The sequence below is a fragment of the Callorhinus ursinus genome, unplaced genomic scaffold, assembly GCF_003265705.2.
Source record: "Callorhinus ursinus isolate GAN/ISIS: 27379988/994484 unplaced genomic scaffold, GSC_fseal_2.0 scaffold11, whole genome shotgun sequence".
Lineage (NCBI taxonomy): Eukaryota > Metazoa > Chordata > Mammalia > Carnivora > Otariidae > Callorhinus > Callorhinus ursinus.
In genome coordinates, this window is record NW_027397073.1 from 58075741 (window position 1) to 58101408 (window position 25668).

Genomic DNA, 25668 nt, shown 5'->3' on the forward strand with positions numbered 1-25668 from the left:
CTCTAGTTTGGCCCTGCTTTTACCAAAAAGGCTAAAGGAAACAAAGCTGCTTCTGCAGCTGGGGTTCAGCAATCTGTTTCCACACACCCCGTCTTGGCTGACCCGGGAGTACCCACACTCCATGCTGATTCTGTAACCTTCTCACCCTCTCTCAATTACCGTTTTTTTTCTCGAGGGCTCTGGCTCCTAGAGGCTAAGGGGCAGCTGGAATTTTAATTGTTTCATAACCCCGAAATTCATCCAGTAAATGGCACTCCCTGGCCTTCTGTGAGTGAGGCACTTTGAATGTAAACAGAACTGAATTCATTACCGTAGGTCTGACCCTGATGTAAGTGACTTGCGTGGGAGCCTCCTTCCCAGGCTGTTTGGGCAGGGGCGGGGGTTGCAGCAAAGGAATGAGCAGAGAGGCTCTGAGCCCCCTTGAGATGAACTCCCAGAGGATCCAAGGTTCCAGGTCTGTGCCTGGTGCCTCATGTAGGGCAAGGCTGTGGAGGGGAGGGGGCAGCCCTCAGGGAGAACCCCTTCCCACTCACAGGCTTGCTGGGGTCTGAATGAGAGCCGGCAAGTCTTAAACTGTCCAAACCGCCTTCTCCTGGCTTATCTCAGGATTCCGTTCATCTTTTCAGGTTTCACATCCTTTTGTCTCCCCCCTAGGATGCTTCTCAATCTGCTGGCCAGTTCTTTCAGTCTTCATACCATACTTCAGCAGGGACTGTTTGGGCTCCCTGCTATTCCATCTCAGACATCCCTGGCCCTTTTATTTATATTCATGTTTGTATTTCAGACACATTTCTTGCTAATAGCAGGCAGAGGTGCACTGCACCATATGTAAAACTAGGCAGGGACCCAGCCCACTGAAGGGACACAGCCAAGGCCATGTCACATGAATAACTTACGGACTTACAGGAACTTGAAGATGTAGGTTTAGTCATGAATTGAAGGGGGCTGTGTGGCAACCTGGATTAGGTTTTCTCCATAAACACAGGCCACCCTTCTCTCCCTTCCTACCACTGTGTTATCTGGTGATTTACCCATAGGCACTCAGGAAGCACCAATTAATTTTGATATTCGCCCCCAAAAAATGTAATTAGGAAGGTAAAGCAGCTCCAGAAATGTTACATATCTGTTTTCAAAACTTTCTACCATCTCCCCCCCACTATTACAAATTATCCAAACCACCCTCCCTTCTCATTAAACTGAATAATTGAGGAATACTCCAGATACAATCATGAGGGTTAAGAGGCCTAGCCAAGCCTATTCAACAGCATTTAAACATTGACTCTAAGTGGTTCCTTGATTCCAGGGGGGAAAAAAGTGCCTCTGTCCATTGCGTATATCCCCTACCAGTGGGGATGGTGTGAGCCTGGTGCCTGCATATGACTCCTCTGTAACAGAATGTCCCTTGGATCTATTTCAGAGTTCCCTGAAAAGAAGAGGCAGCCGGGAAATGTACAAAGAAAAGAAAACCCTTAACCAGGTAAGCAGAGGGATCCTTCTCATGTTACAGCTCCTCAAGGGGCAATCATCTCATTCTGAATTGTCTCAAAAGCATTAGCATTGCCTTTAAAATATTCAAAGAAACATTACCTGCCAAAAAATGGGGACTCACTCAAAACCTCCGCGGGGTGAAAACGTTCACTCTAAACCACCAGCTCCTCTGTTTTGTTTCTCACACTGATGAGCTGGTGACGTCTTCAAGAAAGACAAGAACAAACGGACTCTGCGAAACATAATTTGGTGTAATTCAGGGCTGTCTGGCAGTACTCACAACTGATGGAATGTATTCTGGCCTTCAAAGTCATTCACAGTAAAATAGTACAGCTACTGTCGTGTTGGGTCATTCATAAGGCACTGTTTCCAGTGTTGGGTTTTTTGTTTGTTTGTTTTAAAGATTTTATTTATTTATTTGAGAGAGAGAATGAGAGAGAGAGAGAGAGCATGAGATGGGGGAGGGTCAGAGGGAGAAGCAGACTCCCCGCCGAGCAGGGAGCCGGATGCGGGACTCGATCCCGGGACTCCAGGATCATGACCTGAGCCGAAGGCCGTCGCTCAACCAACTGAGCCACCCAGGCGCCCTGTTTGTTTGTTTTTAATGTGCAAGCTGAACAGTATCCCAAACTGTCCTAATTGAACATGCAGTGTTCTCGCCGGGGGATGGTAAAAGCATCGCCCTTTCGTGTGCACAGTTTGTGTTCTACAGAAATGCCTGAGCTCTTCTGAACACTTGCTTTACTAGATTCCTTACTTTTTTTTTTTTTTTTTGGAAAAAAATGAATGCTGCTGGTATTAGGTATCGGAGAGAACAAAGGCAGGAGTGGGTGTCAGCTCCCCGAGCTCTCAGAGCAAGTAGTAATTAGAGAGGCACAAGAAGTCCGGGTAACGAGAGCTCCGCTGGCCTGCCCTGTGAACCCCACCCTTGATCTGCTTTGTTGTGCCCTTAGCCAAACTCACTGATGCCCGGAATGTCCTTCAAGGAGGACTGGGCCATGGGAACAGCGGGAAAGCCCAAGATTAACCTTTCTCTTCTGCCTCACTCCTCTCCTCGTCTCACTTGGCGTCCACTAATAACGGGGAAATAAAAAACTGCAGTCCCTGGGCTGGGGGCTGGGACCCTCCTGGGCTCCGAGGGTGTCTCAGCTTCCTGGCTCTTGAGCAGGGCAGATCTCCCTTAAAGAGGGTAAGCACTTCCTCGTTCCGGACTGAGTGGCATGGCACCGTGTTCACGGGGGTGGGGTGGGGGGGTGGGGGGGTGTCGCTCGGGCTGAGAATGGCCACCGCTGCCCCTGGCAGGCTCTCAGAACTACTCCGGGCACCGGGAATGTGTTACGTTCCCCCTCCGCCTGCGCTATCATTGAGAAAAAGGAGTATTCTGTCCAGCAGAGTGGTGGACCCGAGCGCCTTGGAAACTGCAGGTCTGCAACCAAAACTCAAAGGAAACCGGCACCCCGGCGCAAGGTAGGAACGCGAGTAGTCAGCGCTTGGGGTGCTGGCTAGACGTCAGACTTGCAAGCCAAAGAATATATACCCAGAGCGATATATTTTTGCTGCTTGACAAGGCCTTTCCGGCTGCTGGTGGTGGTGCTGGTGGTGGTCCCTGTGTGTCCTCCCCTCCGTGCTGTGCTTGCCTTCTCTGCCTGCGACAGGACCCGTGTGGTATGGAAAGTTGGGACCGTCTGCTTTCATACTGCATTCCCAGAGCTATCTGATGATGTCTTGAAACCAGAGCTTGATATCCTTCAGTTTAGGATTCAGCCTAGACCCCTCCCCTGGAATTTTGGCAGGGTTTTAGAAAGTGTGTGGTTACAAGATCAGATGGGGACCCAGCCTCTTGCTGCTCCAGCTGAGGCTGTGATTCCCCATCTTATGAGAAGGAATGGCCCCCTGCCCCCAGAACAGGCTGAGCCTGGCTCCCTGGGCCTCCTGTCTCCCGCCCCGCGCTGGGCCCTGGCAGGCGCAGCGCACAGCGCCCAGCTCCAGTCGCCTGGACCAGCGTGAGCAAGTCTGACCCTTTTGCTAAATGCACACACTCTCTTGGCTTAAAAGATTGTCTTTGGAAAACTGCTTTAACATTGGTGGCAGGTCTGGTGTCGTTCATGGGTGTTGAGTTAAAACGATAGCATGCTTGAATTGTGTCAGAATTCCTGGTGTATGTAGTTTCTGTTTTTAAGGAACCAGAAGACTTTTTGAATACTTTATCGGTCCTCAGGTAATCTATGAATCAGACCCTCCTTAGGGTGTGTTGTAGAATCTTCTTTAATGGACTGGGGTCTAGCTAGGTTCAGGAAGAAGAACAGTTCTGGTTTTAGTCAGACTTGGGAGTGGTGGATAGGGGAGGGGGATTTGAGGTTTAAAAAAAGTTTCTAGAAACCAAGGTGATATGAGGGCTCTTTGGGATTGTCTACCCTAAGCACTTAGCGCTGAGCGTTTCAGAACCATTGGGTAAGGCCAGGGTTCTGCAGGCCACTCAGAGATCCTACCCCTTTTCTCAGTTTCTCAGTTCAACTTTTGTGGGGAGGACCCTCGGGGAAGATCACCTGAGACTCCCAGATCTTGGTCTGAGACCAAAACTTCCTGAGCTATGCAGGTAACGCTGCCCCTTGTCTGCACATTTCCAGCCTGTTCTCCCACCGACCAGGGCCTCAGGAGCTGCAGATTTCTATGGAAGTGCGTGGAGGTGGGGCATTGGTCACAGCAGGTGGTCCTGCCCATTCCTGGGTCTGCCCAGGCTCCAGGTGGGCAGATGGTGGCGTTCCCTTTGGGCTGGCGACATTCTCTTCCACGAAATCAGCTGCTGTCCTCAGGCACAAAGGTGGATTCTGTGCTTCAGGGTGGAGACAGGATCATTTAGGTGATTGTGGACAAAGGACACACCACTGGCTATGAAGTGGAATGTTGGGGCTGAGGGCATGGGCTGTCTCCCATCCTAGGCTTTTCACTCCCAAATTAATCCATTTACAAAGTGTTGACAATCTGTCTCCATTGGTATTTATGTTTGCTTATTTAAACTCCATTTGTTCATGTGAACTGCAGAGCCCTCTCTGTGTATTTGCATGCGTAGACTTCTTGCAGATCTATGTTTATCAAATAATTGAAAGGGTGCTTTTGATCTGTTCTTGAAAGTTTTAAGGAACTGGGGTCATTTAAAAGTAACGTGCCAGTTTCTGGTACATAGTGGATTCTCAGTATTCACTGAAAGAACGAACAAATCAACAAACAAGCATGCTTTTCCCTTAGTCTTAGGATTATATACATCTTCTATAGCCCCGTGGCACTGGCTCACAGTTGGCCTTAGATTTTTCCTTGAGTCTTCCCTGTCACATCATTTTTTTTTCCTGCTATATGGGTTTGGGGTGCAGGAGGAGGGATCGAGGCAGGATAGAAGGAAGACTGTTGGGAGGCACCAAGGTGGGTATTTCTGTATCTTGCGACCCAATGGTGAGTGTGCAGCAAGACCATGGCAGAGAATGAGCCCTGTTCTCTGAGTGTGAAATCTGCCTCTAACTCCCCTAGACCATTTGAACACAAGCAATGACCTGAAAGTTCATTCTCCCCCAGAGGGCTGACTTGTTCCAAGACTGGTGTGATACCTCTCCCTCCCCGGGGGCTGATGGGGTATGGCTACCGTGGACCATGTTGTTGAGTCTCTCTGTGGGATGGGGAAGCCTTTGCCAAAGTCTTTGTCCCCACAACAGCCTTTTGAAACTTGTGATAGCCAATCAGAGAGGAATGATTCATGAAATCGGTCATTTTTCCCATTCACCGAATGGGACTAGTGAAACATTTGTGCAGGCCCACATCAGAGTTCATATAGTTCCCAGGCTTGAGATCTGCCCTGGGAAGGCCCAGTCAGCATTCCACACGGTCCATAGCATGCCTCCAGGACCTCAGCCACACGGTGTGGCCTTTTAGTAGCAGGGAGTCTGCTTTGGTGACCCTCCAGAGTCCTCTAGTGATTCCAGTGAGAACCTTTTCTCTGGTTCTGAAACCCCTAACTCTGGCCTTGGGTTTCTGAGTTTCATTTCCTGCTGTGTTACAGCAAGTAAAGGGGGTGGAACAGAAGCAAAGACTCTGACGTTGCCCTTGCCTGGTGAAAGGTTGCGAGTAACCTGGGTGTTAGGTCTGCGGTGACAGTTCATCTTAACCGCAAGAGCGTGGTACTTACTCTAGACCGCAGCTTCCAAAGCCCCCTCCTGCCTGTCATCCCGTGCCCTTGTCCTCGTGTTATCCTTGTGATATGCTGGGGGTGGGGAGACCCGAGGAGGAGTAGAGGTGATTGCCACATCTCAGTGTCTCAGCAAATGGGTGCAATGATCAGGGCCTCCCCGTCCTGGCTTACCTGTGGGCTGCCGGCCACTTCAGGTGAGGGAGGTCCACACTGGAGGAAGTGAGTGGCAGCAGGTAGAAGTAGCTACTGATGATGCCTGTCTGTGGTACCAGGCTTAGTGAGGGGTTCTGGCATCTCTCACTGGTGCTGCTGATTAGTCGGATTGGACCCACAAAGTAAGGAGGGACTGCCGCGTTGCTAACAGGCACTGGGTCTCATTTCATTCTGCGTCTTCTGCACTCATCATCTGTACCATGGAATCCACGTGCATGTTTTTCCCAAACGAATTGTTTGGTTTCTTTGGTTTCTGTGACAAAGCCACAGACCGTAGGCCTTTGCAGTGTCTGTCCCGTGAAGGCCTGGGCTCACGTCGGCATTGTCTTGGCTCCTTTGACCTGGAACTTGACACACTGATGTAAAGATCATGGGTGTGTGTGTGTGTGTGTGTGTGTGTGTGTGTGTGTGTGTGTGTGTGTGTTGGGGGCGAGGTGCAAGGGAAATCACCACAAACACGAACATGTGGTATTTTTAAATGTTCTCTCCTGGCAGGATGACAGTGCTGATTTGAAGTGCCAGCTTCAGTTTGCCAAAGAGGAAGGCTCCCTGATGCGTAAGAAGATGGCCAAGCTGGGGAGGGAGAAGGACGAGCTGGAACAGGAGCTCCAGAAGTACAAGGCCCTATACGGAGACGTGGACAGCCCTCTCCCCACGGGGGAAGCAGGCGGGCCGCCCAGCACCAGGGAGGCTGAGCTGAAGCTGCGGCTGAAGTTGGTGGAGGAAGAGGCCAACATCTTGGGCCGGAAGATTGTGGAGCTGGAGGTGGAGAACCGAGGCCTCAAAGCGGAGATGGAGGACCTGCGGGTCCAGTATGAGCGAGAGGGTACAGGCCGGGACCACATGGCAAGCATTCCTACCTCACCCTTCGGTGACTCCCTGGAGTCCTCGACGGAGCTCCGCCGGCACCTGCAGTTCGTGGAGGAGGAAGCGGAGCTGCTCCGGAGGTCCATATCCGAGATCGAAGACCACAACCGGCAGCTGACGCATGAGCTGAGCAAGTTCAAATTTGAACCCCGGCCAGAGCCAGGGTGGCTGGCGGAGGGCACGGGCAAGGGTGCGGCCAGCGGGGCCCCTCTGCAGGAGGAGCTCAAGTCGGCGCGGCTGCAGATCAACGAGCTGAGTGGGAAGGTGCTGAAGCTGCAGTATGAGAACCGGGTGCTGCTCTCCAACGTGCAGCGCTATGACCTGGCCGCCCACCTGGGCCTGCGCGCCCCGAGCCCCCGGGACAGCGACGCGGACAGCGACCAGGGCAAGAAGGAGAGTGACGGGGAGGAAGGCCGCCAGCCCCAGCCCAAGCGGGAGGGCCCTATTGGCGGCGAGAGCGACTCAGAGGAGATGTTTGAGAAGACGTCGGGCTTTGGCAGCGGAAAGCCGTCGGAGGCAAGCGAGCCGTGTCCGGCCGAGCTCCTGCGGGTCAGGGAGGACACCGAGTGCTTGGCAAGCATAAAGCACGAGGCTGAGCGGCTCGAGCGGACCGTGGAGCGCCTCATCACGGACACCGCTGGCTTCGGCGACAACGTGGGGCTGCGGGGCAGTGGCGAGGCCTCACTGGAGCCTGACGCCCAGGGGGCAGGGGAGACGGGCGAGACAGGCAAGAAGGAGCCCCCGCTGCTGGGCACCATCAACTCGAGGATGAAGGCTTTTAGGAAGGAGCTGCAGGCCTTCCTGGAGCAGGTGCGCAGGCTCGGGGACGGCCTGAGGGAGCGCCTGGAGGACCTGTCTCCCTTGCCCCACCTCACAGAATCTTCCAGCTTTCTCTCCACTGTGACCTCCGTGTCCCGGGACTCCCCAGTCGGGACCCTGGGGAAGGAGCTGGTCCCGGACCTGCAGGTAAGGGGGCTCCTGGCTCTGCCTCCCTGCTCCGTTTTGCTCTTCCTCCTTCTTGCTGGCATTGCTGCACTTGAACTCATCCTGCTCACGGCTGCTTGGTTATGATTTCAAACCTGCATTGTACTAAAGCCTCAAGTGTCAACCAAATCCTTTCTATTGGTTGGGTTTCTGGTTTTTGTTTTTTGTTTTTTGGGTTTTTTTTGTAGTTTTCTTTTATTTCCTTGTTTCTTTTTCCTTTTTTCTCTCTCTTTTTTTTTTTTTTTTAACTGCGCCGCTGCTCTTGGCTTAGAGGCCCTCCCTCATGACACAAGGCTCACCCCAATGGCAGCGATAGGGACCGACGCAATCCATCCTTTTTCCTTTTTTTTTTTTTTTTTTGGTGTCTCAAACGACCAGCTGTCTCAGTGAAGAAGCAGAGGAGTTTAAAACAAAGTACAAACTCATTTCGCAGTCAGGATACTTAGCAGACTGGCTCAGGAGCATGTGCATCCCTACCTGGGTTGATGGCCAGAGGGACGCAGTGCAGGTCGGAAAGGCCCTAGGCAGCCAGGCGCACCCGCTCCCACTGGAAGATGAGCCAGAGTGGGGAGAGGAGCCGGCCCGGGAGAAGGATGGCGTTGAGGAGCAAGTCGCTGCCCTCCCCAAGCCGAGGGTGAGGGCGGAGTGGAGTGGCCCTCCAAGGACTGTTTTCCTATGCATCGCCCTTGGGTGCATGACCCAGCTGCCGCCTGGATTATGGCTTTTGCTGCTCGACCACAAGCGAGGAAGGAGGAGCCTTGTTTCCGTATCCTTCATGGGTAGTGTGCTTGCGGTTGAGTCTTTGATTCACGCATCCCCATTGCATGCGCCTCATAACCAGTGTTCTGCCTTCTATCCCCTTCTGTTTCTCGTTTGCTTTTCAGATCTTTCAGCCATTGTTTTGCTCATCCTCATTTTGGTTCTGTTCTTGTCCCTCTTGTACGGCACTGTGTCTGTTCATGCCTTTCCTCGTCCGGTGGTGGTTTCCATCGTCTACTTTACCCATTTTTGTTTTCTTCAGCACCTCCCCTCCCTGCCACACCCCTCTTCTCCTTTGTTGTTTATTTAAAATTAAAAACAAAACAAATCCAAATCCCTCCCATGCACCTGACAGTCCAAACTGAGAGGTCAGCCGGAGTGGCAGCCGGGGCAGGAGCACGGGGATGAGCCAGAGCCGCTGCACCGCCGAGCCGACGGGGACGCTGGGAGCTGCCGGCTGGGAGGCCAGAGCTGCTTCGGTCTAGAGGTCAGCGACCACCTGGCCCCAGCGGCCAGCGACCCCTGCCTCCCAACCCTCCTTTGGCTGTGTGGCTGGCTGTGTGGTGTTTCCTACTTGGGTCCAGGGCCCTTAAGGGACGTGGTGGGCGGGTACGGAACCAGGCGGGACTCCCCCGAAATCAGGATCCATTGCATGCAACTGGAATGGGAGGGTCCGCACAGGGTGAAGGCGGGCAATTGCCAGCTCCCCTTGTCAGACAAGCATCGTCCTGCCTGTGGACGCCTGGAAACACAGCAAGGCATAGGGGACTGATTTGTGAGTGTTATGTAGCTTTCTGTCAAACAGGAAAGAAAACAGGCATGAAAACCAAGCACTGTCTTTGCTGGGCTGGTGGAAACTGTCCTTCCCTGTGTCTCCTGTGGCCTGCCCTGTAGTTTCCAGGGACAGGGCTCCAGCCAGTGGGCAGAATCAGGGAGTGCACTCCCAGCCTGGGGGCTGGGTGGCAGCATTCTCTGTTGCCATAGAAACCTCTTGTCAACAAAACTCCCAGCCCCCACAAAGGCTACCAGAGGGACTCCATCATACGAAACAGTTGTCAGCAGTCCTGTCGGTGAAAGCTCTTCCTGGCAAGTAATTCTACCCACGACAGAGACAGGTGTCACCAAGGAATGAATCCCTGGCTCTGATACTGCTGGTCAAGGCGGGTTATTGCAGGAGTAGGGCACCATGAAAAATTATTTTTTTAAAAGATTTTATTTATTCATTTGAGACACAGAGATCCAGAGAGAGAGAGCATGAGCAGGGGGAGAGGCAGAGGGAGAGGGAGAAGCAGACTCCCCGCTGAGCCAGGAGCCCGATGTGTGGCTCGATCCCAGGACCCTGGGATCATGACCTGAGCCGAAGGCAGACGCTTAACCGACTGAGCCATCCAGGCACCCCACACCATGAAAATTCTTAATTCATCAGTCCCAGTAGGGGTGTTACTGCTCAGCTCCAGGGGATCCTGGTGACTCCCAGACAGCAGGGGTGACAAAAACAAGGGACTCACTCCTGTAAGCACACTGAGCTCATTCAGCAAAAAAGTCAGGCATTTGACTAGGAAATGATGCTCTCAGAGGCACTTGGGGTAGAGCCGCACCTGCGCCTTTCAGCTCAGCTTGTGGCCAATGCCTTGAGGAGCTGTGGGTCCCACGGTCCCAGGTGGGCACACGGGACTGCTTGCTCACCCAGACCCAAGTTCCCAGATCTCCAGTCTGGGTTCTTCCTTTGTCCTGTAGGAGAGTACGTCACATCTCTACCCTCATTGATTTGGGCACACAGTGACATGAAAACTGCCCTTGAAAAGCTTACATAAAAACAAATGTGGATTTAAGGATTGGTGTGTCTTATATCTCTATGAAACTTCTACAGGAAGCCCCTGCGATCAGCCTGTGCCCAACACAGGGGCTTCGTCTGAGAATGCTGGTTGCTTTGGCAGTAGCAAACTCACAATTATGCACATTTCAAAACAATTGAATGATTCATCTCCAGGCTGACACCCTCAGGAAGACACAATTCCTAGTCTTCAGTGAACACTGCACCACTAGCTCTTTCTAGCAGGGATGCCACGCTGTGCTAGAATCCACTCTGGCAGGGGCATCCGGGGCCCTGGGCTTGAGTCTAGCTCTGTCCATGACCAGCTCTGTTTCTCAAGCAAGTCTCAGCCTCTGTTTTTGCATCTGTGAAATGGGAAGAAAAATACTGTCCTACCTGCCTAGTGTGATTATATGTGGATGATTCTCAGAGCTGAGGAGCTGTTGGCTGAGAAAGCACCATGAACAGTGCTAAATGCTGTGTGAACGTAAAGTCTGACTGATAATAAAGAGGGAAGGGTGTCCCGCCACTGAAGACTACCAAGTGGGAAGGGCTGTCTCAGCTCCCCTAGTTGTGGGCCCAATTTCCTCTGCCCACTCTAGCCCTTTCTCATTTTTCCCTGGCTGTTTCCTGATCTGGACAAGCACAGCTCTTGCTGAACATGGCAGCCCCGTTCTCTGGGAGAGCAGTTTGAGGTTAACTCCCGCTTCCTTCCCATATGTTCATCACTCAGGGCATGTCACACGTCACCTTGTTTAGCTAAACGCTGGTAAGATGTTGTTTAACACTGGGGCGTTGATAAGTTTCCCTGTTACCTGACATATATGCGCATGGCCTCGCGTAGCTTCGGAAACCAGCAACTTTGGGGAGAGAAACCTAGTTCGTTGACTCAAACTGAGTGTTGTGGGAATATAAACCTCCACAAGAGGTAGTTTAGCAGAGCTAGCTGGTGCCACGTGGTGACTTGGGATCACTGCACAATACAGCTCAGAAGGAAATGTCAGATCTTCAGGCGAATTCCTCTATTCCATGAATGAGAAAATGGAGGTCTGAGAGTGAGGCGGCTTGCCATGAAGCCCCCGGGAGTTTGGTGGGTGAGCTGGGTCTAGAATGGTCTCCCCAGGCCTGCTTCAGCCACCTCCCCACCCTGCCGTGAAGAGCGCTGCTCGGAAGAGTGCCGTCCACTCGAGGTTACTCATGTGACGGACTGCACACCAGCTCTCTTGCCATGCTCTGTTGCTTCCCTTAAACATCTGTTCAGTTTCCTTTAATTTTACAAAGTTTGGTGAGAAAGTTAAAAAGCTTATGGTGAAAGGCAAGTCCCAGACAACATCATTTCCTAGAAGGGGGAATAGTATTCACTGGAACTGAAACATCCTTTGTTCTGACTTCTTTATCCACTACGGCATTTCACACGGAAGACTCAATTATGTATGCAAACACGTTATATTTTTAAATACTTTTTAAAAGACAAAACGTTTTCTAGGACCACTTGGATAGCTCTGTAGTTTTTCTTTTTATGAGAGGAGCCCAACATAGATCTGTTGCAGAGTCGGGGTCTTAGAGGAGCTGCTCGGTCCCTGGGGTGGATGTCCCCTGCTTGGAGTTTGGTCTTCCAGTATTACACTGGGTTAAAGAATTGGACAATGGACAATGTTAGAGGCAGAACTCTTTTTTTTTTTTTAAGATTTTATTTATTTATTTACGAAAGTGAGAATGAGAGAGAGAGAGAGAGAGAGAGAGCACATGAGAGGGGGGAGGGTCAGAGGGAGAAGCAGTCTCCCCGCCGAGCAGGGAGCCGTATGCGGGACTCGATCCGGGGACTCCAGGATCATGACCTGAGCCGAAGGCAGTCGCTTAACCAACTGAGCCACCCAGGCGCCCTAGAGGCAGAACTCTTAAAGGCGTTTTAGTGAAAACATCCCAGATTCATTGCCCACAACTTTCCAATGAGGCTCTCATGGAAACGGTACATGGAGCTCCCATCAGTGAGCAGGGCAGCCCGACCCAGAAGCTGCTCCCAGTGGAGCCTCATGCACGCAGCCCGACACCACAGAGCACCACCGTAACTGCAGAAAAGGTGAACTCAGACACTTTCATCTAGAATGAGTCCAAGACTGAAGCCAGTATACCTCGAGCAGTGTTCTTCCTTCCTCTTACATTGTCCTTGAAATTACTAATTATCTGTGCAAGCCGATTACTACTGTACACGTGTGAATTTCCTTTAGCTCTGCCCTTAGTTCCTTGGGGTGGGGAGCTGATAGGACACCTAGTACCAACAGCTTAAAAGAGGAAAAAACTTTCTCTATTTAAGCTGAAGTTTTAACAAAGGATCAATTTCTCAAGTTCCATTTGTGAAATGCCTTCTCTGAAACCTATGTAGATTTTCATATTTGCAGTAAGAGGAGAGAAAGTGCATTCCTATTTTGAAAGATTTGGGTATTTGGGCCAGATTAAACCACTACTCCTAGAACTAGCACCAGTAGCAGCAAGAACACCAAGAAAGAGAAAAGGAAAAACCACCTTTGAACAACTGTAACATTTCAGGAGATGACATATCTGTGCAGCAGGAGGCCTGCTGCTTAGTACACACACTAATCTTAGGGAGGGAAGGGAATATCCACACGGCACTCTTAAAACAATTATAGGCAGAACAAGCTGAAGTCAGAACGCACTAATATCCACTAACCCATTAATGCAAGCACACCAAAAAAAAATTTTTTTTTTTTCAGAAGGACAGATATTTCTGGTGCCTATTCATCTCGGTAGATGTTAGCTAGATTCTCATATCATGCACCAGATTTCTTCCCTGACTTTCCTCCCTGTGGCTCCTGACAAATCTCCTGAGAGATTCCGACTTGTTAAGAGAGAGCAGTGTATAGGATATGCAGCTGGGAATGTGCAGGGTGCCTTAAAAATAGTTCTGAACAAGAAGTGGCCAAGCATGGGCCCTGGTCACATTTCAGATATAAATGAAACCAAGCCCGTGCCCAGAGGATCGAGTTTCTAGATCAGAAATCTCAAAGAGCTCTCTTCCCTAGCTCCTCCTTTGATCCCTTAATCAACGACACACATGAAGCATTTGGGACCCCTCATGCCACAGCTGTGAAATACCAGCCACGATAAAATGATGTGGGGTTTTGTGCCAAGTATGTGTACACATGTGTTGACCTCCTCTACGGCTTTTGGATGAAGCAGTAACAAAACTGGCCAGAACAAAATGGAACCTCACCAGAAAATGAAGTCCTGGGGATAGAGGTAGAAGAGAGTCCTAATATTTAGGGAGCGTTGCTAATATTGACTATAACGAAAAGCATTCCTGTTTTTGCTTCGAGATGATGCAGGTAACTTCTTAAGTGTGGAGAATGATCTATAAGCCACTTTCTCTGAAGAGGTCCAGGAAATTCGCATTGTAAATTGGTGTAGGGACTCAACCACATGAGGAAAGCATGGGCGGTGGCATTCAGAACACTGCCAGGGAAGGTGGTTGTGACGTCGAGCTTGATATGTCTCCATGGCCTCGGGATCAAGTAAGGATGGTATTTGTTTCAATAGACTGCCTTACGTAGAGAGGTCAAGATGAATTTGTTTGATGTGCAGTCAGAATCTTAGGTAAGTGGGCAAAGGATGGGTTTTAGAATCAACCCTTTGGGAAAATGGTGATGAAGGGAAGTATCTATTTTCTAGAGGAGGTCTATGTGTCATGTGAACACTTGGCTCCAAATGTATGTGGTTTGATGCAGTTGTGTGGCTGTGGAATAATTCTGGACTGAAACTTTGACTGTAGCATGTTTGTATTTTGTTTTTTGTAACACTGGAGTGACTGCATCCCAGCTAGGAACACTTACTTGTCTGAGGGGTTTTAAGACTCCATTAGCAAAAACGGACAGTAAGATAAAATCTGTAGCAGATGAAGATGATCGTACAGTTTCTGTTGTTGACCCATCTCCGTGGATGACAGGGAGCCACTGGAGGTAAATCAGATGCCCCAGATGAACAACTTCGTAGGACTTCAAGGGTCCTTTTCTGTGACCTTTCAAAGACGTGGTTCCAACAGAGGGACACATTTTTTAATCAAACAATGCCGAGGTATGAGGCTCATATATTTGTTTAAAATAAATCAGCTTGTGTACATTATTTATTAAGATTAAAACCAAACTAACTCCTTCGGTTTCATATATAGAAACTAAATTAACAGATCTTGGGTTTTCTTGAAAGATAGGCGTGATTAGGACGCCTTTTTCAACATCTCTGCATAGGGAGCCTCGGGTTAGTATCGTATGTATCCAAATATGGAGGATTTTTATATCTTAAATGTATGGACTAATGAGTAACTGAAAAAAGTAAAGCTGGGAAGAGAGTAGCATGGGTCACCTAAAGACACTCCTGTGCAAAATACCTAAGCTGCCAGAAGGGACACCCCAGGAGGGCAGGGATTTGGGGCAGCTTTATGTACTCGTAAATCCCCAGTACAGTGCCAAGCACTATAGGTGCTCGGTAAGTACTTGTTGAATAAAGTGCTGCACAAAATAGAAAATGTCTTTTTAAATATGTAGCTGAATTCCCCCCAAAATTTAGGAAAATCTTCAGGGGTTGGAATTGATTTCAGAAGGGAACATCAGAGCAGCAGTGTCTGTGGCTTTTAGGTAAGCAGATTAGGGGGAGAGTTGCCAGAATTGGGAACCCAGAGCCTTGGGCTTTAATAGCTGCATGGGCTATTAGACATAGAGCCTTGGGCCCAACACAGGCAGAGAGAGCAATGACCCAGGGCCCCCAAGGGCTGCACACTGTGTAAGCCTCAACTGGAGAGACATCTGCCTGCTGGTAGAGGGAAGCTCATCTACCAGCATGAAGTCTCCCCCACATAACCATACTGGCAGCCAGCCTCACCAGGATCTGGCTTTGAACTGATGTCACCGGTGGCCTAGGGGTCCCCAGGGAAAGGAGAGTTGATGTTCTGTCGCTGGCTTCTGCAAACACAAAACCCACCTGAAGGCACATCCTCTACCCAGGTTACATACAGGATCACAGCTAACTCCCCAGTGAAGATGAGCTCACAATGCAAAACGGCAAACATACAAGCCAAAAATAACGTACCTGGATCAAGAGTCAGCTGATGGCCGACGGCAGGGTTCCACTCCAAGACAGGCCTTCAGATTCTAGAATATCAGATAGCTATTCAAGATACAAAGTAGGTGTGTTCACAACTATGAAAGGCAGGCAAACAGGAGAAAAGATTAAATCATTACTATAAAAGACCACACATATTAAAAAACAATAAAGTAGTTCTCTTAAAAAGAAATTAGTCATTGGCATAAATTTAATGTGGAGAGAAATCCCTCTTTTCAGAACCGGAAGCCTGGCCTAGTAGATATAAAAGTCTATAGTAATCATATCTAGTAACGAGGAACTCAAAGAGGCATGAACATCCTCAGTAGTTCTTGATTTCTTGAAAGAAGGATGAGCTTAAATCTCTAGCTTTCAAAAATGTTACCCAAAAGTTGGCGGATCCCCAGCGTCTCTGATTTTCTGTCTCTATCCTTTTTCCTGTAAGCTCTCTGTCATCCCTTGTGCTAAAGGAAGAGATCTGCTCCCCCCCACCCCCCACCCCTGCCCTGCATTTCCTGTTCTTGGGGCATGAATTTCAGTCCTGACAACCCAGGTCACATCCAGTTAGGACGAGCGAACAGTGTCCTCTGTGAGAAAGAACAGATTAGTTCATCAGAATGAACCAGTAGGATGACACCTGTTTTAATTGCAACAATCCACTCTAGTTCCCAGATTTATGAACCCCTGTCTTCAAGTAGCATAAACAAGTGGGTAAAACGTCATGTTTCGATTTTAACGATGCCTGAGATTTTTAAATATAACCATTTCCCTTTCTTAAAAAATACACTTTACTTAAAACATAATAGCCCCTAGTTCTCGATCATTGCCATTTGGACATAAAAGCACAAAAGACAGGCTTTTACCAATAGGTAGACTTTACCAGTAAAGGGCATAAAAAAGTATTCCTTTAGCTATTTTTAACCTAAAATGTAATAAAGCAGATCTTTGTGCAGTTCTTCTTAGGCAGCGTATGCAATTCAAAGCATGTTTCTGGTCCCTGAAGGCACCTCACCCTGCTCATCCCTAGTGCCCAGGGTAGGAGTGCCCAGAGGAAACAAAGGCACCCTCCATGGGGCAGGAAAATCTCCACTAAGCCTATGAGCAAATGAATGCTGCAACCTGGAATGAACTGGGGCGGTGAATCTCAGAGACCAACTCGTGTGAGCTGGCCATGTCTCCTCTGGCGCACCCTGGCTCCCTGCTTTCAACCTGGGTGGTGGGGACCATGGTGGTCCAAGTTCAGGTGACAGGCACCACTACGCACCTGTCTCCCAGGTGGTTGTTGAGGGTGGCCAGGGTTGCCCACCACAGACCACCCCGGAGCCCCGGGCAGGACCTCAGGGGAATTGCCACAGGACTCACTCCACTGCTGCAGCGCCCGTCCGTGCTGTGTTGCTCCGTGTGTGTCCCTGGCTTTTGCAGATGTCTGTCCTGCGTCTCCCACTAAACCCCTTCCTTTATCCCACCGATCAGCTCAGGGCCCCCTGTTTTACCTGAACAGAGTGTACCGCTAGAGGAGCTGCAGGGTCAGCTTGCACAGGCGACCAGACTGCATCAAGAGGAGACAGAGAAATTTACAAACACGATTCGGAAGGTAAATATGTAACCCGATTTCAGCACAACCAGGGCTCTGACCGCGGAGCCCCTTGGAGACAGATGACAGGATGTATTTGAAAGAGAGCTGTCTGTCCCACTCAGGCTCCTGGACTCCTAGGGAATCGTCTAGTTGAGCTGCCCCTCGGACATCTCATAAAGAGAGTTGTCCATCTTTCTCCTCTAAAACATGCTTTTCACTATTTACATTGTGGTCTCTGGAAGTTCTTCCTAACGTCTAACCTACATTTTCCTGCAGCCGTAGCCAGCAAAGGAAAATCAAAGAGGGGCCTTCACGCACCTGGACAGGAAAGTGTGTCCATAACTTTTGTTGTCCCACGGATTTGTAAGCTTTCTCAATGTTAGGTAAATTTTTTGATAGGAAATATCAACAACTCACCCTAAACGGTTGTCTTCAGAAAACTGCCACTAATTGAGCTGCGGCCTTATTAACTCTTCCAGCTTATCTTAGAATAACCTGTTACTGGCTAATTACCCATTATCTGTTAAATCCTTTCCCAGAGTTGCTAGGAGAAGGGATTCACAGACATGAGCACTCATTTCCTAAATAATTTAACCTTTTTTTTTTTCTTCACCAAAAATCATATTTGAGAAGGGAGTTTATCCCCGGAGATGCTAATAGCAAAATAGCAGGGTCCCAGGTGTGTCTAGTACTTGGATTCAGGATAAAGGAGTGTGTTGAAGACGAGGCTTTAGACCTTCTTTGGAGGGGGTGAGAGATCATCCAGGCTTGTTCAGAGGGAACAAGGGTCGATGTTCCCTAACATATCCCTAACATTCCCTAACGTATCAGAGGGAAGAGGACCAACTCTGGGCCTTGGGATGTGCTTGGAGACATGGAACAGAAAGAAGGAGGCAACCAGAGCAGTGGGGAGGTCAGAGCCGGTCAGGAAGGAACATTTCCAGGAGGCTTCAGATGAGAGGACAACAGAACATCCCCTCCCAGCGCGGCGCCTCCACCAACTAAGACTAGCGTCTCTGGCATACCTGCCATGAGCTAGGCGCTCTGCACATCTTGAGTTAGCTTCCTTTTGCTGTCGAGGAAGCTGAAGCCTTCCCCGTCAGTCGGTGGCTGACATAATACTGCAAGTAAATTGCAAACGCTGGATTTCCAGTATGGTAGGCTGCCCCCCTCCTCGCTCGTCCTGCTTTTGTGCCAACAGGGAAGAGAACACGTGGGACTCCGAGGGCTGCCGACAAAGTGAATTAAATCCCCACTATTTTGTGTTCTCTCAGCTTGAAGTGCAAAAAAGATCTGGTATTATGACGGTGGCCGCACAAGTCTCTGTGCAGACCCGGGATCTTCCCAGAGCTGCCTCTCACTCTTCACTGGCGCTAGCACAGGACATATTGGTGTCAACCGCGGGCAGCCGTAGTCACATCTGCATGGTTTCTGAGCACTGAGCGAGTACTTTAGGAAAATAAGACAAAACAAAACTCAGTGCCTTGGTGTTTGGCCAAGAGGGAGTGTTAAATCGGGAGAGGACAGCTGATAACTACAAGGCTGGCATTCGAACCCCCTTTTTTTTTTGGTCTGTGGAACAGAAAGCTTTCATTTAGCTACTATTGATACTATTCTTGTGCCCTTATCTGTGCAATGAGATTTTATTCACACCACTTGGCTTAGTCATTATCGACATAATCATTGTTTATTGCTTGGAAGAGTGCCTGTACCCATGTTGAAAAGCAGGAACTTAGCATAGAAATGGAAAACACTTCTTTTTCAGTAATGCTTTATTTCCCTACTTACTCCTGGCCAATAGGAATGGGGAGTCCTAAGTATGGAAGTAGGTTCTCAGCTTACTTTCCTGTTTGCCCCCCACCATATGCAGCAGAGGACCTTGCGTCAGGGAGAATCCCTGCTCCCCCACCCCCACCAACCCAACCACCTCGCTCTCCCGCTCTCTGTGGGCCTCTCCATCAGCTTGCTGTCTCTTCTTTCTCCTGAGGGTTGTGCACACCAGAAGGCTCAGGAAGCCCAGGGGAAGGGTTACCACTTAACCGCCCCCCCCCCCTTACAATTGCAGTGTGCCTTTTGCAAGCCCACAGAGGGCAAGGGGAATCTGCACGGGAGCCAGCTGCAAGGCGTCCATCTGAGAAACAATTTTCCTGAAGAAGTTTAGAGACCTCCAAAAACACCAAGAGAGACTTGACAATGAGAATTGACGATAACATCTTGGTTTGAAATAGTGTTTACTTCGGAGTCAGAAAACCCTTGAGGTTTTCTAAATAGTACGCATCTCAAGGAGTTTCCTGAACTTTGGGGGCGTCTGTGTTTCCCATGCCAAGTGCAACATGATCAAGATTGAGTGACATTTTGCCAAGACTTGGTTTGGTTCGGGTGGCAAATTGCAATAGCTGCTGTCACACTCTTGTCTCTCTCTCTCCATTCAAGATGGAGGAGGAGCACCTCTATGCCTTGAGATGGAAAGAACTAGAAATGCACAGCCTGGCTTTGCAGAACACCCTCCATGAGCGAACCTGGAGCGACGAGAGGAATCTGATGCAGCAGGAGCTCCGGTCCTTGAAGCAGAACATTTTCCTTTTCTACGTCAAACTCAGGTGGCTGCTAAAGCACTGGCGGCAGGGGAAGCAGATGGAGGAGGAAGGCGAGGATTTCACTGAGGTACCTCCCCCACCCCACCCTCCACGGAGAATTCATTTTCTTTGTGTCTGTTTTGTTCTTGACCCCCAGGCACTGCTGTCCCTCTGCGCCCTACACACAACGTCACATTCTGTTATTTCAGATGGTTTTTATCAAGCCCAATCCAGGCATGGGAAATGCAACAGGTTGTCGTTCTATATTAGACCAAGAATTCTGCGCTGTCCTGTGGCCTCGTTTTCAGAGTTCTTGTCTCTAACTCCCCTCTGTGGCAAAGTTGTGCGGCCGTTTCTTCCACTGCTGACCTCTGAACTCATGCACATTATCACCCTGAGGTCCTGTGCGTCTCTCGTCCTGCCTTGCTGGTTTGTCAGACCTAGCTCTGAACCTCTCTCTCTCCTTTCCATTTCAGTTTTTGTTCCTAGATGCTAGAGCCCGTTCTGCCCCTGCAGTTTGATAAGGCTCCCTGCTAGGCTCCAGATGGGTCAGGGTTTTGCCACCTCTGAAATGTGCGTTTGCTTCCCCCTTATGCCTCCATTCCCAGATTCATCACAGAACCAGAGCAGAGTCATCTGCTTTCTGATTGATTCTGATTGATTCAGTCCAGCTCTGCAGGCTCCTTCAGGCCTTGCCTTCTGGCCACTGCTGCTGGGTGTGTGCTGGGCATCCACACACCTGGCTCCTTTGTCAGCTGCTTCAGGGCATCATAAATGTAGGTTTCCTTTTAGCTCCCAAAGACTTCTCATCTGCTTTTCACTGTATGTAATTTTAAGTCATCCTCTGAAGGGGAAGATACTCTTTCTTCAGGGAGGAAAGAGAGTCTTCCAAAATTAATTCAACCTGCTTCCAAATAGCCTTGACATAGAAAACCATTGTTAAGCAAAGCCTAGAAGTGGTTGTAAAGTTTCCTTCTCCTCTAGCTTATAAAACCATAACCATAATCAATAATAATTTATAAATCATAAAATTTTTCATTATCAAAATGATTTAAAAACAGTAAAATTTCTAATCTCTTCTGACCAATTGGGTACCCACGGTGTGGTGTTTAAATGAAGAAGGTGGCGAGTGAAATGGGCTAAATGAGGATAATTCGGGAAAGGGCTGAGAAGTCAAGACTTGGTAAGCCATAAAGGGGAGAATTACCCTCAAACAATAAAAACCAGGCTGCACAGCAAAGGATTTGGGTGGAGTTGTGATCATTGTCTCCTGCTGTTTTCAGAGGGAGCATCCAGAGACCCTCCCCAGGCTGGGTGAGCTTGGAGTTCAGGGGGACCCGAAGGGGGACGGCCCAGACCGAGATGACAATGGTCCAGGCTGTGGCTTTTCAATGGGAGAGCATTCTCCACACTCCCCTGTGCAGATTGGTGACCACGGATCGAGGCTGCAGCCTGTGCACGGGGGACAGCTCCACAAGCAGGTGGGTGCCGAGGTCCCAGCCCCCCATTCTACCCACATCTAAGAGAGGATAGTCCTAGTCTATATCTGTGTCATCTTATTTTATATGCTCGTGTTCCCAGGGATCAGAAAACTCTGACTGCCTGCGGTTGCCGGTCGCTGTGTTTGTGCTAGAAATCATATCATTAAGACTCTATTTCATTGTCAGCCTATTGGTTCATTTGGCTTCCACGTATAAATAAGGGGCATAGTAGGATCAGATCAATGGGAGGGGCCAGCAAACGTACCTGAGAAGGCGGGGGGAATGTAGAGTGGTGTGTGGAGGAATCTGTGGCTTTAGAAAGGTTGACCATTCTTCCACAAAAGAGACATTACCAAGTGCAGTGCCCTCCTCATGGCCAGAGAAAGAAGGGACAGGGCTTTTTTGTTGACAGTTAGCTGAATGGGCATCGGCAACATCACAAACCTGGCAACATAATGCATAAGGAGGAAAGAAAACGTATTTTTTTAAAATCCTAAACATGTATGAAGTGTTTTAGGTTCTTTTTGGGCCACTTGAAATAAAAATATTTGATGACACTTAAAAAAATTAAAAGCATATATGGAGATGGGATTTCAGTGTGTAATATGAAATAATTATTAATGTTGCCAAATGCCACATTTATTAATTATTTAGCAGGCGGCCCCTGCTTAATAAAGCAAAAGATACTATTGATGCCACCCAGATTTTTTGCTCTTCTCTACAGAACAGCAGCTGTGGTGGGTTTGGAGTGCTGAGACCCTAGGAGGTACCCAGTGTTAAAGCTTTCTTGCTCCCAGACTTCCTGGTCTGAGGCTTATCCAATCCTAAGTTGCTTCTTTGAGGGTTCTACAGGGCAGAGCCTGGGGCCCCAAGCCCTAGACCCTTGGCTCTGGGGTGAGGGGCAGGACCAGGGGGACCCGAAGTGCACAGTGACCCCGGGTGGAGCTGTGGCCCCCCGACCACAGGCATTTCTGGGCACTCCCTGTGTGCTGGACTCCACAGCTGCAGCTCCTCCCTTGGCCCAGAGCCGCAAAGGGTCGAGTGGGAGAGGGCTGTCATCAGATCTTTGGCTCGGATCCAAATGAGAAAAGTCCTGATGTCTGAGCCCGGGCCTAGGGGATGTGTGTCTTTCCCCCCCCGTCTGCTTTCTCTTCATAGACAAATCAGATTTTCACAACTAAAGAGCTGTTTTCTCTGCATGCCCATCTGCCCTTCATTTCCCCTGAAATATGGCTCAAGAACGATGTTATACTTTCAAATGAATGTTTAATTACACTTCTTAGGAAGTTTGTCATTATGCCAGTGTCCCTGGGGAGATTTTAGCACATGGAATGAGTTTTCCAGCAGTTGATCTAGTTAGAAAATAAAATGCTACTTTGCAAATAATCCTCGAAAACCTACCACTTTTATTATTTTTCAGAGATGTCAGTTCGTTCTATAAAGTATCTGTGATTAACTCAAATAGCATCTGCTGACTGCCACTTAGCCCTAAACCTGTTGCATCTCAGGTCACGTGCTGGGTGTTTCCCACCCATGCGTCCAGATACTTAGCAAAAGGGGAAAAATGTAACACATCTGGTTTTCCAAACAGTTCTCATGGAAAATGTTACCCTGGGGGTGGAAAATAATGTAAAGTCACTCAGCTGGAACCTCACACTCAGTGTATTTTAACATTATCTCTCTTTGCCTCCTCCTTCCAGAGCTGATGTTTCCACTAGTCCCCTCGGAAGTGAAGGTGGGAGCCATGAGTTTCCACTTTGTACGGTGTGTGGTAGGGGCACCCGGGGGGCCTGCAGCACAGGGTGCCGACAGGCAGAATCCGGGCAGCCTTTCATGGCCCCGTCTGTCTGTAGGAGTTAAGTGCACAGTGCTGCCCATCCAAGGACAGAAGATTAATGTGATCTACTGTACGACACCTGGGTGCCTGGGAGTGAACATTCTCAGCTAGCAGATTTGCCTGCCCTCTTGTGGCGTGGGTATTAGCTAGGCAGTCGGCCCACAAGAGCAGGAACACGTATCCCAGAGGGCCGCACCCTTTTCAACAACTCTGAGAACCTGCCAAGGTGATAAGCAGAATGGGCAACGTGGCCTACCTCCTGTCCCAAGGCTAAATTCGCCAGTGACACAATTTCCCAGGCCTTGGTCTCTTTGCTTTGTGTCATAGTGAACATTCTCACAGTTGAACACAGTAGATGGCAAAATGTATCATTGTCCGGAGGTAAAAAAAAAAAAAAAATGTATGTGTATCAAGTCAACCTTGAGAATAGTTCATAAAAAGTTATCAGGTTGGAAAATGTTCAGCTGTGTGAATGGTCCCTGTTGACTGATTTTTAGTTCCAGGACTAGTGATCTAGTGGCAGCGACCCGGTTGTCCTCGAGAACAGAAAGCACTTTCCGTTTGCCCGGCCTTCTGGAAGAACTGGAAAATATGCAAGAGCTTACTGTATCGCTCTCACTGAGCTCCAGCATGTTGGCCACAACGTTAAGCTTTTGAGACCTAAGGCTACCCCCCTGCATTTTATGCTTACTGGTAGTTCCCAAAATCAAGATTTTTAATGCAAGGTGACTAATAGTGCCAGCATTATGGCCCTGTGGTTCCACTAGCTAATTGTCTGTGAATTGGATTAATTTATTCGAAGAGAAGTTACTTTTTCATCCAGGGATGGGACATAATACTCTTTATTAAAGCATCTAAGTATAAGTGTATAGAACCTAATTTGGGGCGCCTGGGTGGCTCAGTCATTAAATGTCTGCCTTCAGCTCGGGGCATGAGGGATCAAGCCCCGCATCAGGCTCCCTGCTCAGTGGGAAGCCTCCTTCTCCCTCTCCCGCTCCCCTTGCTTGTGTTTCCTCTCTTACTGTATCTCTGTCAAATAAATAAAATCTTTAAAAATAAATAAATAAATAAAATAAAATTTAGAGCAAAAGCTAATGAAATTATGTTTCATGTTAGTCTTCAACTATAGCTGGTCACTTAGGAGTCTCCCTCAGGACCCAGTTTTGGGACCGAGTAGAATCTATTCCCCTGGACCTTTGTCACTCACTTGTCCAGGACTCGTCTGGGGCTTAGGGCCTTCAGAAGCCACCCTCAGTAGCAGTCAGCCTCTCTCCTGTAGACAGAGTGCCTTTGGCTCCCTGGGCCTCCTAGACATCGACTCACTTTGGTGCCCACCTTTCTGCTTTGCCCAAGATGGGGAAACTTCCAGAAAGAGCACCTTTGCCAGACAAGGCCTTGTATGTCAGAAACTGTGATCTGCTCTTTCTTTTCTTTTCTTTTTTTTTTTTTTTTTTTGTAAAATAAGGAAGCTCTCCTTTTGAGCCTGGATCACTTTTACCTTCTATTTTGTATGTACGGTGATTCATTTTTCAGATTCTGCAACTTTATAACCTCACCTAGGAGACATGCAGCTCTCTATAGAAGGAACCAGACCAGAGCTTATGATTATGAAACATTTTATATTGGCTGTGTGTTTTTGTTTATCCCTGTTACTGTGTAGATAGCACGGGCACGGGAGTGAAGAAGCACAAATGCTAGAGGACACTCAGGAAAGGACTCTTTCGGCCCCCGCCCCCCTCCCAGCGTCTGCCACGGTCAGCAGTAAACCCTAAACCTCTGCTCATAAGGGATTTCTTCCCATGTGGCCACTTGATTTTCATCACACCTGCGCTGGTTTCCTTGAAGCCTTCGGCTGATAACCCGCACTATAACTTACTAAATATATGTCCAGCACTTCTTTCACAAGCCCACATTTATGCTTGGGAAGCTCTCTGAAAATTACAGTGACCTGCCCCGAGAAGCCCTCATGGCACGGATCACCTGGTATGTTCTCAGCCAAAGGACAGATGATTTTTGTACATAAATGAATCTCTCATCTCTCTAACCCTCCACCACGGATTTTCATGGCCAGTCTTCAGTGACTCATTCTCTTTTATCTGTGGGAGGATAGTAGTTTTAGAAAAGAATCTTAAAATTAATCTGAATGGAACAATGAAAGTAAGAATGACAAATGGCTTATTTATTAAAATGTTGCTGGATGTGTAAATGTATCCTTTCAGTCTGATCTCACAGTAAAGGACTTGTCTTGGGACTCTTGCTGGTAGAGGAGTTACTTTATTGAATAGGATGTGAGGGCCCCCTCTTTATAAGTATGAAATAGGAACTCTGCCTGTGTTGGGGGCAGCTACCATAGCGTTCTGGAACTCCCTGCCTATGTCTGCTAGCCTAGATGAATAGGAAGGAGAGACCATCTGGCTTTCTGTGGGTCAGCCCATAGCAGCCAGTTAGTATATCTGTTCCAACTTTAGATTAAACTCATCTCCAAAATTAATGGCTCTGAGACAAAGTGGTTGATGGTAGTTTAGCCCCTTCACAGAATTATGAAACACATTATCTTAAGAAATCTTAGGCAAGAATGATTTTATCAAATAGCTGGCATTGCATCACAAATACCTTGGTGTGTTCTCTTTCCCAGAAACTTCCTTTTTTACTTTCTACTAGTAATATTTATTGTATATTTGGGTAGCAGTCTTACTGGCTGAAGCTCAACCTTGAACCTGTTATAAAGTTTACCACTTTATAGCACTGTCAAGCTCCTGATCCCAATTTTGGGATTACTGTAAGCCTT

General features: G+C 48.7%; 1 protein-coding gene across 10 annotated transcripts in view; it reads left to right on the plus strand.

Annotated features, from left to right (window-relative positions):
• The window catches only part of MTCL1 (microtubule crosslinking factor 1), a 120179-nt gene that overhangs the window by 68394 nt on the left and 26117 nt on the right, over positions 1-25668 (plus strand). For 3 of the 10 annotated variants that reach the window (XM_073898519.1, XM_073898523.1, XM_073898522.1), the window contains exons 4-10: positions 1418-1477; positions 2878-2955; positions 6374-7711; positions 8844-8975; positions 16912-17004; positions 19420-19650; positions 20846-21043. In XM_073898519.1, the coding sequence (XP_073754620.1) occupies positions 1418-1477; positions 2878-2955; positions 6374-7711; positions 8844-8975; positions 16912-17004; positions 19420-19650; positions 20846-21043 (2130 nt within the window). The remainder of the gene's footprint in view (positions 1-1417; positions 1478-2877; positions 2956-6373; positions 7712-8843; positions 8976-16911; positions 17005-19419; positions 19651-20845; positions 21044-25668) is intronic. The other 7 variants (XM_073898524.1, XM_073898526.1, XM_073898520.1 and 4 more) reach the window with 4 other exon arrangements.